Below are 16,835 nucleotides of genomic sequence, written 5' to 3' on the forward strand. Positions count from 1 at the left end.
TCCATGTTTCTGGCTTTATCTGCCATTTTGCAATATAGGTTTATGCAACAAAACTTCCTTTCCAGAAAGAAGACAAAAACTCAAATATTGAATGAAAGTCATGCAGTGTCTGCAATAACATGAAAGAATGCATGGTTTTCAACATATTAATTGAGATGACACCAGCCGGAAATGTGTCGCTGTCGCCTCATCCTGGAAACAGGCAGATTGATCACACTGAAGCCACACGTCAATGTGGTTTTGTTGTTATCACATGACTATTTGACCTGTGACATGGTATGCATATCGATCGCGAGATTTGGCTAGTCATGTGACTAGCAATGCAAATGGTGCGAAGAAGGTCAAATTTCATCAACACTTTAGTTTCGTCTCATCAGACACCAGATTAAAGACAAAATCAGTGTTATACTTGTAATTTCTGAGAAAATAAATGATTTCCCTGTCGATTTAATGTAAGCATGCCTCAATGTAAGGTCATTTAAGTTTGCTAGGCCTGTTAGTAGGCGAGTGCCCTCTACCGACACAAAATTGTGTCGGCGAATTCCAACTTTTTGCAGACCTGTGCACCCACCATATTTTTCCATGTTTAGTATGGGAAAAAAATCAAATACAGAAGTATGACTTCAAGAGCTAAATCCAATTTCGTACGAGGTAAAATACGGAAAAAAATTTATTTGGCAAGTATGGAAAAAAAAAGGAAATAAGTATGAAAGTAAAGCAATAGCAACCTGCTACAGTGCAAAGAGATATAATTCCAAACTCTCAACATAATGGTAATTTACGGAAATATCTGGCAATTACCGAATAGGATCAACTACGTCATTATATTGTCTGGTAGAAATAAACTAGCCCATAGTGTATGCAATATGGCGCCGTGTTAGTATGGAAAGTCCGTTAAGCATGAAAGGTGCAGGGGATGCCTGTATTAGTGCCATTCTGGTCACATTCAGGTTAGAAATTATACATCAATAATTCAATTGACTTAGTTCTGTGCACTTTTTATCACACGAAACGTTTTTGTTATTGAAATCAGTAGGGGGATACAAACAAACAGGGTTGTATAGTCATGGCTCTCAGCCTCTGTATTAAATACAAGGGTCATGTGCAAAATGCTCTGCAATGGTGCATGTGTAAACAGCATGCATGTCACACAATGTCATAGAGAACAATGCAAGATTGTCAATTTGCCAAGAGGCTTAACTTGTTTTGAAGCCTAACAGAAAGTACAACTTTTACATAATGTACCAATCACAGCTAGTGTGTTCTTTATTTCTGAATGCAATCTTCCCCACACCTTAAGCTCCGCCCACATGGACTTGCGCAATTGGTACCATTATACCTATAGCAAACCTTAATTTTTCCAGTAATCTGTGAAATAGTTCAGGACTGTATAAGTAACAAATACTTAGTCTAACTTGTGAAAAACAATTTTATGAGGTACTAAGCTATGTCTTATATGAATGTGTATAGAAATGTCATTGAGCTGTTTGAACTCTTGTTTTCATACTTTTGCTTCACTAGCAAAATCATCGTTTGAAATAAAATGAATTCTTTTAACTATGAGTTGTCTTATTCATATCAGCACTTATTGAACTTCACATGGTGATATGGGATAAATCACATTATATCATATTATGTAATAACTAGGTCAAAGGTCAATGTACCAAATAGTATGTACCTTTCCTACTTCAAAAAGTACAATTCACCTAGAAGAAAGGAATTTATATTTGTTTGGTAGATGCAAAACTTGACATCAGAGACAGGTGGACATGACCCAATCTTATTATAAAGTATAAACTATGAACGTTTTACACTGTCTGCAGATACTTGAGGTCACTAACCCCCAGTCCTCAAACAAAGGCCTACCTACCCATCCTCTTTGTAACACAGATAGTAAGCTTCCTTCCTTTATGTTGTGAATAAAATTGATTCAGTAAGCCAGTCAGTCACCAAATATAGTAAATTACAGCTTCTAAGTGGTTATGTTGGTTGGGGGTGAAATTAGGGGAATAAAATACAGAAAAATGCCAAATATAAACAATAAGTATAGCATGTAAAATGGAGTTAAAAACAGGAGGAAAGTGTGTATCTAAAAGGGAGATCTAGCTGATAATAAAGGTATTAAAGGAGACAAAATCAGCAATGTGAAAAATGAGAAGTGAAAGTTTGATGACCTTACCTTCGACAAATATATGAGTGCAGGGCCCCATATGTCCAAGGACAGCCCAAAGGCAACTGTGCTATAACATCCCTTACAGGTTGTTGTTGTTGTGGGGTTTAACGCCATTTTTCAGCACATGATAGGCTATGCATGGCGGCCAGTATTAATGGTGGAGGAAGAACCTTGGAAAACCCCGAGAAAGAACCATCGACCCACGAGAAGCTGCTGGCAAGCTTTCTCACATACCCACATTGGCAGAATCCTGGACTCGAACCCACGCAGACAGAGGTGAGATGGCAGTGATCTGTAACGGAAAGCACTTCAGTCCCTTACAGGTACCCAAATTTCAGGTGAATTTGTGTTCATTTCCATCTAATATAAAAGGGTGAATGATTTAGATAATATAGATATATATAATGTATATTTCTTCTACACAAGAAATTAACAATAATGGGCTTAAGTTAGGCCGGAACTTACCTGAACCAGGCAAAACATACTTTATCAGTTTTTAAACTTGCAAACTTTACTGTGAGAAATTATTAAATTGCTTCCACTTACATTTGCATCAAGATTGAGAGCTAATATAATACTTCACAAATCTTCTCTTTATTTTTATAACCAGTCACTGACAATGTGAGTTTTCATTCCTTGAAATGTTATGTCTGGTGTAAGGGAGATAACTGAATGATATTCATAAGGTGAGTTAATTTTATTTCCTCTAATATATTATTCATGTAATATAGATGAGTTCATGAACAACCTGTATTAACTTCATTGCAATTAAATTATCCAAAAATAAATTATGTATAAAGTGAGAACCTAACATTTAGACATCTATAAGTAATGGAAGCCTCAAGAGTGATGTAATTTTAATTTCTAAGATGACACGGCTCCTTCATATCACATACTTCATATTTTCTACAATGCCGGCATGTAGAATGCAGCCTCCCATAATCATGCAAATATGACCCCATGACAATTTGGAATATTGCGATGGAATGCAAAGTTTCAAGAACAGTGTGGATTTGAATGGAATGAATGTGCACTATGTGACTAAAATGGTTATCACTCAGTAATGTTGGACCTGATATGGAAATTCCACAAGAACAGCTGGACAGAAATAAATAGAATTAATTGAAAGTCAATAATAGATTATAATTGGGCTTATACAAGTGTCAGTGGGAAATGCTGACTTAAAGAAACTGCTTTGTTTGTTGGTACTCCCTGCTGCTTCAACAAAAGGTAATGCAAAAGAACTTATCTAAATAAACTGCAAGAACAATTTCAAGGCAGGAAAGTGTACACAAATGGACAAAAGGAGCAGGACAATTAAAATCAAACTGGAAAGGAATACCATATCTTTAATAAATTACCTAAAATTACTCATACCAGAACATCCTACATGATACAAGTGATCTATCTACATGTACTTACAGTGTTCTCTATCCTGGTTTATGGCATGCCTTACAAGAACAATATAGTTGCTTTTGTACACATGATTTTTCATCTTTTATAGGTAAAATAGTCAATATTTGGCCAAAATCAACTATATTATGTTTGCCATAATTATTTTGTTGCATGTATTCGAATTTAGGAGCAAACAACACAGACATAAAGGCATCAGGCAACACAAGTCTATATGTCATAGCTATAGTTACCAAAAGTCCCCATCCAAAGCCAACTTGTGCTTTTTCTGAAGATTTCATACATTTTATTCTTAAAGAACTTTCAATATTTGACTAAAACTGTTCAGCACCCGTTTGTTTTCCTACATCAAACTAGTAAAGTTTATAAACGCCGCCCACATGTATGCTTTTCTATGGTTACACTGTGAGGCTGTTCTTCCTTTTATGTATCACGGTACCAATTGTTTTTCCATATAACTCAATGCTAATGTTTTGTGAAATAAATATACGTTATATCCTACCTCAGCATGCATGTCACGCACTGTCATAGAGAATAATGCTAGATTGTCACTCTGACAAGGACAAAACCTGGTACTCCATTGCATTTAAAAGAAATAACTCTGCTGGAACTAGACAGGGTTAGAGTTATCTAGTCACAACATATATAGTTTCAGCCATGTGTACCACGTTTTAAAAAAATCATAAAAAATACAAAATATGACCTAGATCAGAATTAACATAATCTCACATGTTGCCAAGAGGTTTAACTTTTTTTTAAAGTCAAACAGAAAGTACAACTCTTACATAATGCACCAATCACAGCTAGTGTTGTTCTTTATTTCTGAATGCAATCTTCCTACACCTTAAGCCCCGCCCACCTGGACTTGCGCAATTGGTACCGTTATACCATCATGGCTGAGTCGGGTTCGGGAAATGTATTTGAAATGGTATCTATGAAGAAGAGAGTGACTGAAGAAGAATTAACTTCAATCAAAGACATCAAGCAACGAGTACAGCAGTTTCTCACATCATACAGCAAGACCTGGCAGTTCATTTCTGCCAGCAGAAAGGGCGATAGTTACGTTTAGGAGTGGTAGCGTGAATGACATTTCTCTCCACATAAAATCGGAGAAGCATAAAGTGATCGACTATTAACCATTCCTCACAGTAATGCCCACTGTAAGAGAATCTTCTCCACAGTGCGCAAGAACGGAACAGAGCAAAGGTCACCAATGGGAGACGACACTCTAGAAGCATTAATGCTTATTAAATCAAAACCTGGTCATCCATTTGAATCTCAATGCCAGCACTCAGTTGAACAACTGCAGAAGTTGAAAAGCGCCTACTATGAAATGAATAATACAAGTCAGTGATCCTCATTCCAGCATACATGTAGCACTGAACTTGACACTGCTTTGCTGTAACCTTCAGCATCTAAGCTCAACACTGATGATCAATAATACATTATTTTTAACTGGTGTATGTTTCAAATATTTTAAATATGAAATATTTTGCATCATTTTTGCAGTATGGATCATTGTTTGTATTGTCAGTTTGGTTGCCGGATGTAATAAAGATGCGTCGGTGATGTTGTGCGTTACTATTGGTGTGTACTTGTGAAGAATACTGAAAGATGACATGAACTACTGAAAATATCCCTGAAAATACTGAAAAGCATTATAATGGGGTGCACAGCTCTGTTTTCGATAGGCAGTGCACTCTGACCCTACACCCCAACATAGAAAACAAATATCAAAAATGGGGTGGCAAGGGTCAGAGGAAACTCGGACTATCACAGCTAGTGTTGTTTATTTATGTATACAATGTTCCTTATGCTCCGCCCACCTGGGGTTGTACAATTGGTACCATTATACCAGAGATTTGATCTCGTTCGGTCAGTGGTGAAATAGAGAGAGAGAGAGAGAGAGAGAGAGAGAGAGAGAGAGAGATGAGGAAACGAAACTTGTACAACAGTAGTGAATGGGGACACTTTACGTATAATGGGAATTAGCATTAAAAACACCCTTGGGACACTTTACGTATAATGGAAATTTAACATGGAGAAAAATCGTGGGACACTTTACGTACAAGGGGAATTAACATGGGAATAAATCGTGGGATACTATACGTACAAGGGGAATTTAACATGGGAATAAATCGTGGGATACTATACGTACAAGGGAAATTTAACATGGGATTTTTTTTTTTAAAAAGTTTTTTTTAAATTTAAATTTAAATTTAAATTTAAAAAAGGGGTAGGCAATTCAAAGACTATCTCTTTTCGAGAAATATGGCTGGCCCTGAAAAGGGCCTTTGGGTTTTCTTCTTCTTCTAATTTCTTCTTTTCCTCCACCAAGTTCTTATTTTATCTCCTACACTCTTCTTCTCTTTCTTTTTTTTCTTCTCCTCTTCTTTCTTCTTCTCTTCCTCCTCTTCTTTCTTCCTCTTTTCATTTTCTTCTTCTTTTTCAATTTTTTCATTCCATTCTCTCATCCTTATCCTTTCCTCTTCATCCTCCTTTTCCTCCTTGATTTCTTTCAACAGATCACTAATGATTACCTTCATTTTTCGTAAATTGTTTATCTCCATCTTCACTCTATGGGGACTATATGAGTAGTGATCCTCGTTTAGGTTAACCAACATTTGCTCAAACATTCCTAAATTGTCCATAACGTTTTGCAATTTTTCCATTTTGTTAAGGTGGTTTGACGCCATCTTCTTTGTATTCTTTGCAGAATGGTTTGAACAACGAATACTGTGGGTTCTTATACGAAAAGCGCGAACGTGAAGGAAAACATCCCCCTAAAACATAAAATGGATCTTACCTAGATGATGACCCAACATCGCGCGTACGTGAAGGAAAACATCCCCCTACTTTTTCATTTCATATAATATAACCCCAACTATACTCTCCACATTTGCTAAGAAACCCATAATCTACTATTCACACAAACATACCTGAGCTCTTACAAACACACAAACACACTAACACATACCCTCACAATATCTTAATTAAGAGTTAGTGTTTATTTTCACACTACTCTACCTACACACATTGGCAAATCTATCGTTATTTCTTTTCTAGAGTATTGGGTAGCCCTGAAAAGGGCTGTTTTTTTAAACTCCAGATGCACCTATTTAATGGTTGCACCTTCCTGGCCTGGCGCCGCACACGCATCTTCTTCCCCAGTCTTCTTTCACCTTTCTTCTGGGGAGCGCAGAGGGAGGATGATTCGCTTCAGCACCCCAATCCTCTGTTTCAGGAATATTAAACGACATCATCTCTTCTCTTTTCTTTTTCTCCTCTTCCCTCTGTCTTCTCTCCTCTTCTTCCTTCTTTATTCTTGCTTCTTCTACTATAGCCTCCGCTGATAGTTCGTTTACTATCCGCCTGGCATATTCCAGGTGCATCTGGAGTTCTAACAGTTTCACTATTCTGCTAGTCATTCTTCTAGCTGTGTTGATCAATCAACAAGGGTAGCTGGACTGCCGAACGAGTTTCAATTTATATTGAAAGCGCGGACGTGAAGGAAAACATCCCCCTAATAACATAAAATTCATCTTACCTAGATCATGACCAAAAAAACATCAACAACGCGCGGACCTAAAAGAAACACTCGCTCACTTTTTTATGCTACCCATCACTTCAATAGACTATCCACATACGCAAAGCAATCCAATCTAACCCCAAATATACACCTCAAGCAGCCCAAAAAAAACAAAAAAACAAAACAAACATCATTTTAATCTACTATCCACACCAACCTACTTTATCACTTATAAACACAATCACACTAACACATACCCTCAAAATATTTAGAAAGAGTTAGTGTTTATTTTCACACTACTCTACCTTCACACATTGGCAAATCTATCGTTATTTCTTTTCTAGAGTATTGGGTAGCCCTGAAAAGGGCTGTTTTTTGTTTTGTTATGGCATTCTTTTTAGTTTCTAAGAATGCGATGTCCTCTGAGGATAGACTTTCTGGCGATAGGTCTGCTTCTTCGGAAAGAGAAGAAGAATTCTTTGGTGTCGATACGACAATCGACAAAGCCTCTGTCAGCTTCAGGTTGCTGCTGTTGCTGTTGTTGTTGCTGCTGTTGCTGCTGTCTCTGAAGTCTGTACTTCTCTGTCCATTCTTCTTTCTCCTTGTTCATTTCTTCTCTGAAGAGCTCTTCTATCAGGTCTTCAGTGATTTTTAACATTCTCACATTCTCTATTTCTTCTGGCTTCGGTATCAGACTGTGTCTGACCCTATGCAAATTCACGTAGGCTTCGTTGAGCTTAGCTAGTTTGGAGCACATCTTCTTAGGAGGATGAGTCGACAATGGATGGCTAGACTGGGAACAACCCGGTTCTTAAAGTGAAAGCGCGGACGTGAAGGAAAACATCCCCCACACGGTTTTCGAGCCGCAACGTTCATGAGAGGGATAGTAAGAAATGAAAGAGCATCAATCCAACATTCTTATAGCTAAACAAACCACAAAGGCATTTTTTTCAAAACACAACATTTTTTATTCAAAAAATCACTTAACACTAAACAACAACATTTTTAACAATAATTCAACATGATAACATCAAACAATTTTTTTCAAATCACTAACATTCTTTTCTTCAAATATAATCTACTTTAAACAAGGCTGACAACGTTGTGAATGAAATTGTGATTTCCACTGTTGGAAATCATTAGGCCATTGATGGACACTACGTTTCCTAGCTTGAGACAAAAGATAAGCATACTGGTCACAAAACCATCGATGTACTTTCACATCGTTTCTAGCAGAAGAACGAGGATCGAAATGAGTCACTAAATGTTCTAAGGAATAGCCCAGGCTGCGATGATGCAGAAAATACACACAGTACTGTCCACACACCAAGGAATCTGTGCCTTGTAATTTCACGTTATTGAATCGGGTGGTTTGAGCATTTCTTCTCATAAAGTCGATGATATCGTCTTCCAAAGGGGGCAATCCGTACGAATCGAAATATTCCACACATCCTTCTTGAGGAAAGTAGACGGCTACCCAGTGGGTTCCTGGGAGATGACTGTCGTCCGTGTTGATCACGTAAGCTTGATGGTCTTTAGGTTTGCGATGAGGGAGTTCATCTTTAGCACAGACGACAGGATTCCAAGAAGCTGTATACGAACTGTGGTTCAAAAGGTAATAAAGTTCCCAGGTATCCATTGTTTTCTGTGTTGTTTTTTCTTCACAGGTAATAATAAGTCGTCAATTCGATCCTGACTTTTTGCTTGAAAATGTCTGACGAATAAACGGTTATTCGTTCTGTTTCCTCACTCTGATTCAGGAGAGCTTCGATACGATGGATCTCTTGAGTGGTTAATGCTGGACAAGAATGTTCACGCAAGTCTTTATACCACTGGTGCAACACGTCTTTGTTTGAGATGAGACTCCAAGCTTCGTCCAGATACTCGTCCAATTTTTCTTCTTGACTCAACATCAGGCATTTATCGTGTTGAATTTGACTGGGATGATCGTTTTGACATCCATAGCAATTTTTCTTGATCAATTCCGTCATTTTGTCGACCAAGTGTTTGGCAAAACAGGAGACTAAATGGGCTTCTTGTTCTGGCCATCTCGATTTCATCATGATCACTTCTTCTTCTTTTTCTACGGTCTCCTTACATTCCATCTCCAAAGTTTCTCCACTAGGTAAAGAGAGATAACAGTCTTCCATGGTTTCTAGTAATCTAGGATGACTTCTCTCAAACTGTTGATTTCTATGGTATTATCAAATTCTGCATACAGGATGACGTTCACTGTCTCGTCCAGTGGCTTTGTAAACTGAAGTTCCACACGAATCTGGCCTGATTTTATAGGGTGGAAATGTCCCTCGTCGCTGCCCTGGTCTGGAGTGAAATCGAAAGCCCACAAAGCATAGCCTCCTGCATAATCATCGTACGTAATGCCGTGACTGGTGTTGGTTCCTAACTGGCCTGTGGCTTCGTACAAGGACAAGTACGATCTCAAGTAATTGTTCTTGGCAAAGTCGGGTTCGAAAGGTCTGGTACACAAGGTCTTGCCATCGCGACTGACTTCGATTTTCTTCACGTTGAAGTGCTGAAAGTTGAAAGGATTTTTAGCGAAGTGTCCGTTGAAGGTTGAATTCTCGACCATGCCAAGGATTAAACGTTTGGGTAACTGTCCTTGAAACAGATGATCTTCGATCATGGAATGATGGTTAGCGGGAATGGTGAACGTTTTCACTTCCACACGTCGTATGGGATACTTGGCGGTTGTTCTGCTCAACGTTTGACTGATGTCGTTACCTACTTTGGGTAACACTTCCACGCGTCGTACGTAGAGTTTGGCCTCTTCGATTTTGCTTTTAGGAGCCTTAGTAGCATCAGCCAACAAATGGAAAGCGGTACTGCTGCGATTCAGTCTGAGGCGGACATTGACCCCGTTCAGCAAATACTTCTCTTGCAACCACATGTCCAAATGCAAACGATCCATCAGTTCTAAACTCCTCTTCTCTAAGATTTTGATTTCTCTTTGCTCAAAGCCGCTATTGGTTCCATCTACAAGGTCGAACTTGCCCGCTTCGTCAGGTTCCCACAGCACACAGGCATTGAGATGAGTATCCTTGGCATCTATTCCGTACGTCAAGAGATTCTCCAGGTAGGCACGGTAAGGGTAAGTATCCATGCTGCTGCTGACCAGTTTGTTATTCAAGTACAAGTCCACTGAGCTGAACAAGGAATGCATGAAATTGTTGACGGGAGCTATATTCTCAGTGTCATCTATTCCACCATCATCCTTATCTAGAACTTTGACTTTTAAGTACAAGTAACTGCTATTCAGATCGATGTAATCTTCGGGCTGTCCTTTGATTTCAAACTCGATGGGAGCGGAATCGGTCAATGAGGAGACTGGGTGAAATTCCACCCACTGGGATTCTTGCATCGTCATCATGGTGGGGGCATGGTAAACAGATCCAGTTCCGTTTTGGAACAAGCGCAAGACTCTCGGTGCATCATTTTGTTCTGTTTTTTCTCAATAATCGAAAACGTCTAAGTCTCGAACGGTTCTTCTTTTCTTGGCCTTTCTCGCTTGAAGTCTGGTGAAAGGGTGTTTTCTTCGTCGTCTCTTTCTGCCTTGTCCTTGTTGAATGCCTGACTCGGTAGCGTGCAGGGCATTTATAGGTGTGTCTCGTCGACCTAAAATGTCTTTACCCGTTTGCAGCAAGACATTTTTGCCTGCCCTCATGAAGGCTTCTTTAGGGTTTTGTTTGTCGATGATGACATTTTGGAGAAATTCTTTGCCTTGCGTCAGTGCCGCATCTTTCAAGGCGTGCAATCCGCGTGTCACCATCGGTTTCAACACCGGGGCCACCGAACGAAAGGCCGATTTTAACATGTCTCCTAAACCGTGTCCTCGCTGTCGAGCAACCCCTCGGTACACTGGATACATGACTTACTTACGAATCGTGAGAGAACCGTTTTCGAAAATGGAGTTTCACCGTGACTTTTCCTTTGGTGAATGGAATATCTTGTCCCAGATCTCCTTTTATAGCAATGTTGACCGTGTCCAAATACGACTTGCTGACCGGCAAATAGTGAGGATGGACAAATTCGCGGTGAACGTGGTAAGTGTTTCCACCTTCCTCGTCAGCGTTCGCGGCAGAATCCACTTTGAAAGGAATGACACGCAGTAACGGTACGGAGGTGTGTCCCACCACGTTATACTCCACCACATCGGAATACACGAACATCAAATTCAGTCCTTGGTTCAGTTCTACCGGGGTACGAAATAACTTGCTAAAAGACTCGTTGTCGTAAACGATGGGTAATTCGTTGTTCTTGAGTATGATCGTTCTCATGTTCATGTCTCCGCCCAACATGTCATACAATTCAGGACAAAATAAAATGGACATGATTTTACTCCGCTCAAATTTCATCGAGAAGCGACGAGCTACTTTGTGGTACTCTATGGTGACACTTTTGTTGTTGACATGCTCCAAAGCTTTCCCAAACACGCCATTAAACTTGGCAGCTATGGTGTTGACCAAATGTTGACCACTGAAATAATAGCCTGGGAGAATGGACAAGTGGTAGGTCCACCTTTGAGTTTTCTCATTATAGGTTTTATTGTCATATATGGCTTTCTTATTCAATTCCTGTTGCAATTGATCGTCATGAACTTCCACATGAAAAAAATTTTGATTGGGAAGGACATTGAGAACTTGGGTCGGGTGAATCATTTCTACTAAAGCCACTTCCCAATGGGCTTCGTGATCTAAGGGGATGGCTTGAGGTAATTTGGCCGTGTAACAGCACAACGTGTTGTGGGGAAACACCTCCATGGAACTGTCACTGGGTAAGGTTAAGTAAAATTGGTTTTGGTGACTCATAATTCTAGAGTTCTGTGGCTGTCCGAGGGAATATTAGTGGACGTCAGAGGCGTGTCTCCGTCCAAAATGGGGTTCTGGTTGTGGTTGTTGGAGTGGTGACTGGCACTGGCACTGGACACAACGTTCCCGTTCGAGGAGAATTTCAGGGAGGGATTGGGAAGTAGGTAACCGATGCAACTGCTCAATAAAATGGTCCACAATTGTTTGTCTCCTTGTTGCAAACTCAAATTGGCGATGGCTGCCCCGATGACACAATACACCACGAAGATTTGGCAGAAAAAGACGATTTGCGTTTTAGGCACACGTTCTCCACACCACACCCACAAGGGTTGTTTTTGTAAATCTTGCACAGAAGAACTAGGGGAAGAAGGACTGGTCGACGTAGCTGCGTCTGATGTGTGAAAGGGCATGATGGTCACTTCTTCTTTTTATAGTCGATGACTTGCGAAGCGTCGATCCAAGAATCGAAACTGGGTGGATATCCTTTCCAACGTACTTTGACTTCTTTGACACGTCGTTTGCCCACTTTACGGGTTCTGCGTTCGAGAATGCTTTCGATGTCGTACACGTCGTCTTCTTTTTTGGTGACACGTTGTAACTCGGGCAAATAAAACGTTCCTTTGAGTACTTCTCCGTTCATGTCTTCCAATTTATAGACGGTAGGATGACGGCCATGCACTCGTCCAGTGACGCGAAACAATTCGGTCGTCCAGTTAGGTAAGTAACCTTTGTCGAAAGTGCGTTTGGTTTTGCCAATGCGCACCCAATCTCCTACGGTCAACTCTCCACTTTTCTTGGGGACAGCCCTCGTCGGGGACGTACCGAACAGACGCTCGAACACCAGCACTTCGTTGTCGGGAGTCACGTCTTGCGGGGCACGTCCGATGCTTCGATGGTAAGATTGGTTGTACGCTTGCACCAGGTGCGGTAAGATGTCGATGTACTTCAGAGTGTGGTGATGCGTAAAATATTTCCACATGCGTTCTTTCAAAGTGCGTTGAAAACGTTCCACGATGCTGGCTTTGGTTTCGGGATTCTCGGTGGTAAAAAAATGAATGTCACGTTTCTTTAATTCTTTTTGGAAAGCTTGGTTCAGAAATTCGGTGCCTTTGTCCGTTTGCCATCGAAGAGGGCGACGACCGCTTTGTTTCAACACCCGTTGCAGGGCTCGTACTAACTCGCTGCTCGATTTGGAAGTCAAGGGCACGACCCAGGCAAATTTGGAAAAGACGTCGATGACACAAAACAAATATTTGTAACCACGATTGTAGCTGGCCAAATGAGAGACATCGGCTAAATCGGCTTGCCATTGATGATCGATGCCTTCCACTCGGGTGCGACTTCTGGCAAACTTGCGTCGAATGGGTTTGTGCAAAGTGTAGGTAGCTTGTTCTTGTAACCATCGTTGCACTTGAGGTAAACGGAGACTTTTCAGTCGAGTTTTGGCAGCACGATACAATTTTTGAACTCCTGCGTAACCTGCAGGATGGGAGGGATCGTAGTAAATGCTGGCTAAGACTTTTTCCATTTTTTTTGTGTTGATTGGTGTGTTAATAAGGCACCCACTCTTGGAAGAGGCTACTCTTTTTCTCTTGGGGTATTTTCTTGGATTGCAAGGCTTTGCGTGTGCGGCCAGCAATAGGTGTCGAAGAGGAGGAGGATGTCTGAGCAGGGGATATCGGTTCTTGTTTCACTTCTGTCTTCACTTCTGTCTTCACTTTCTTTTTCTCTTGTGAGGAAGAAGGGGTGGCCATCATCTTTTTAATCCATCCAATTCTGGAGGTAGGTGGTGTTGTTAACTTGCGTACTTTTTCTGGTGGAGTTTGAAACCCTTCTTCTTCTTCTTCTTTTCCTTTTTCTGTCTTGGTCACGGGTACTGGTGGTACTGGTACTGGTACTGGTGATGGTGCTGGACTTTTCATCAAGGTCTTAAAATCTTTCAGAGTGGGTAAAGCTGTTTCGTCTAAAGCTTTCTGGTGAAAGAGTTGCAGTCTTTGCAAGAGTTGACCGTACTTTTGCGATTTTTCTGTTTCGGACAAATCTTGGTGATCCAGCAAGGATTGCAATTCGTGTTGTAACTGGGACATCTCGCTCAAATTGGGATTGGGAGGTAAATGCGGGGTGCGTTGTTCTTGCCACCGATGGTATTCCATCCATCGTTTGTAAGGCACTAAAGCTAGTTTTCGTCCTTCCATGGGGTTGTCAGGGGTGAATTCTGAGATCTTGGGACTTCCGAAGGCCTTTTTATCTTGCTCCTATCAGTCCTCCCAACATGGTTCCCAAGACTCCTTTCAGTATGGGGCCTAACAAGAGAGGTAAAATACCTCCACGTTGGACCAACATCTTCTCTTTTTGACGAATGGGAATTTTCTTTTGAACCATTTTCCGAAGAACGTGACGATGTTTGCCTAAGCATTGTTTCTGGTGTTTGGACAAAGGGATCGTGCCTTTCAAAACGTTCAAACAACATTCGCACACGGTATCGATGACCTCTTTGGAGGCCGTTTGAATGAGTTTTTTTCGTAGGGGTGGAGAAGCTTTGGACAGGACAGATAACAGGTCCCCATGTTTGGCTAAACGTGGTGGTAGTCCTTTTCTTTTCTTTCCTTGGGGTTTTCTGGAGGGTGACATCTTTGAGTCTTTAGGAGCACCTAAAAACACTGATACCCTACTCGGTCACAGGCCTTTTTTATACTGGAACGCGTCGCCACTGATTGTCTTTACGTTTTATCAGTTTGAGGACAGGCATGACACGTCGTGCAGGGGTACGTAACGGACTAAATCGAGCCAGTTCTTGCTTGGACAAATCCAGTAAACTTTGTAACATGCCCGATCTTTCTTGAACTTTGATTTTGGGAGAAGGTACTTTGTGAGCAGCAGCCACTGCCGCTAAATGGGAAGGTCCTGCCACTGGGGAAGTTCTTTTGGGGGTCATCAACGGAGAAGTTCTTGGTGTAATCAACGTCTCCAAGTACTCTTCAGTTCCTGATGACATCAACGGAGAAGTGGACAAACGTGAGGCTGCCGGAGACGTTGTGGCAGGTCGTGGCTTGCGAGTGTAAGGTTGCGTCCTGGCCGAAGTGCCTCTCTTGCGACTAGTTTTCTTCTTCTGTGGACTTTTCTTTTTCTGGGGACTTTTTCTCTGTTTCTTTTTCTGGGGGCTTCTTTTCTTTTTCCGGGGTGATGGTGGTGGTGTCTGGTAAGAGGAGGGTCCCGCCACTGGAGAAGTTATTCTTCTTGGGGACTTGGTCTTTTTCTTTTTCTTCTTGGGGCTTCGTTGGACTTTTGTCTTGGGGATAACTTTGGGGGCATTAGGATCCCATCTTAAGAGTGAGCGAATGATGACCCCTCCTAGAGTACCGCTCCCTCCAGGTTTCAAAATGATTTGTTTTTTGGTTTGAGTGTCGATGCGGGGATCGGCCAGTTGGACCAAAGCGACTTTGTTTCGATCGAAAAAGCGTTGGGTTTGATGAGGAATCTGAATGATTCCTTGGAGTAATTGACGTGCCGTCACCGTGAACCATCGTAAGACTTCTTTGAGACTAGCTTCTAAGACACGGGCTCGTGTTTGTGGATCTTTTTCTCGACTGATGCCATACAAGGCACGAATCAATTTGACGGGAAGATGCGACTGAAGGGACGTCATGTTCACACTGTGTGAGACAGACGAAAAAGGGTCTGAGGTTTTTATAGATTTTTTTCATGGGAGGAGTGAAATGAAGTCGAGGACGGAGACGTGTACAGGACAGGCCCTCCGTCTTGGCACCAGTGGTGAAACAAGTGGGTACGAAATCGCAAATCCTCGGGGGTCGTAGGTTTCAAATCGACGAGTAAATAGGCGTGTGGCGTTTGAGTGGCATCGTCGTACGCCTGAGTCAGCCAAGGCGTTCCTAACTGTTTGGCTAAGACTTGCACTTGCGATTTATCTCGAGGGCTTTTAAACAAGACCACGTAATGCGCATTGAGACTGATGGTGCGATGGGCTTTACTTTGTTGAAACAAATTTTGGGTGATGTAAACGACACTGGCATTACGGTGATGCCCTTTGCGCGTGAACCACAGTTTAATTTCTTCTTCGTCTTCTCCTAACATGTCGTCGAAAATGACCAAATGGCTTAGACGGGAGTCAGAGACGATGCCATCGTCTTCTTTAGGAATGCCTTCCACAAACACGATGGAATCGCCTTGACTTTCTCGCAAGAGGTTGTACGCCGATTGCCACTCTTTGTAACACCACACGATCCGTTGAGGGGGTCGATCGATCAAATGATGTTTATGTTCGATCAAACGTTTGACGAATTCGGTTTTGCCTGAACCGCTAGGTCCAGCAATGAGCATGTTAAAGGGATGGCGAAGATACAAAGCCTCCCAACTGGCACGATCTAAGTGTTCGTCGATGACTTTGACAGTAGAGGAAGAGGGAGCAGAGACAGCAGAGGTAGCCATGGTATGAGAAATGTCACTTGTGACACGAAAAAACAAACAAGACAAGAGTTTATATACTTTTTCAGAACACGTTTATTGAATGTTTTTTTCTAATATGAACACGAAAGACAAAAATACATACAACCCAAATAGTGATGTACAGGAATATAAAACACAGCAAAGCGATCAAAGTGAAATATAAACAAGTGTCTGTACAACATGTTTTGGTTAACCAAGATGTCCTAGGGACAGTGTGTAATGTTCTTACAGTTTCTACATGAGGTATTGTCACACAAGTGTCCTCCCGGAATGACCTTTCAGGCATGTCCATGACAGTCCTGTCCTGAAGCGAGTGGTTGTTCTCGGTGACGGGTTCTTCTGGCACCGTCACTAACACGGGTTGAAAAGTAACTTTTTTCCTTGAACAACTCTTGTGCATACTGGGCCACTTCTTGGGTCCAAACCTCAA

General features: G+C 41.3%; 2 protein-coding genes across 2 annotated transcripts in view; both read right to left on the bottom strand.

Annotated features, from left to right (window-relative positions):
• The window catches only part of LOC149775607 (uncharacterized), a 139,834-nt gene that overhangs the window by 36,740 nt on the left and 86,259 nt on the right, over positions 1–16,835 (bottom strand). The window lies entirely within an intron of this gene.
• LOC149775608 (uncharacterized) overlaps positions 5,581–16,835 on the bottom strand; it is a 222,246-nt gene continuing 210,991 nt past the window's right edge. The window contains exon 2 of the mRNA XM_089943158.1: positions 5,581–6,525. Within this exon, the coding sequence (XP_089799284.1) occupies positions 5,899–6,282 (384 nt within the window). The 5' untranslated portion in view covers positions 6,283–6,525 and the 3' untranslated portion in view covers positions 5,581–5,898. The remainder of the gene's footprint in view (positions 6,526–16,835) is intronic.

The sequence above is a fragment of the Sinohyriopsis cumingii genome, chromosome 19 (assembly GCF_028554795.1).
Source record: "Sinohyriopsis cumingii isolate HCF-2022 chromosome 19, ASM2855479v2, whole genome shotgun sequence".
In the NCBI taxonomy this organism is placed as follows: Eukaryota; Metazoa; Mollusca; class Bivalvia; order Unionida; family Unionidae; genus Sinohyriopsis; species Sinohyriopsis cumingii.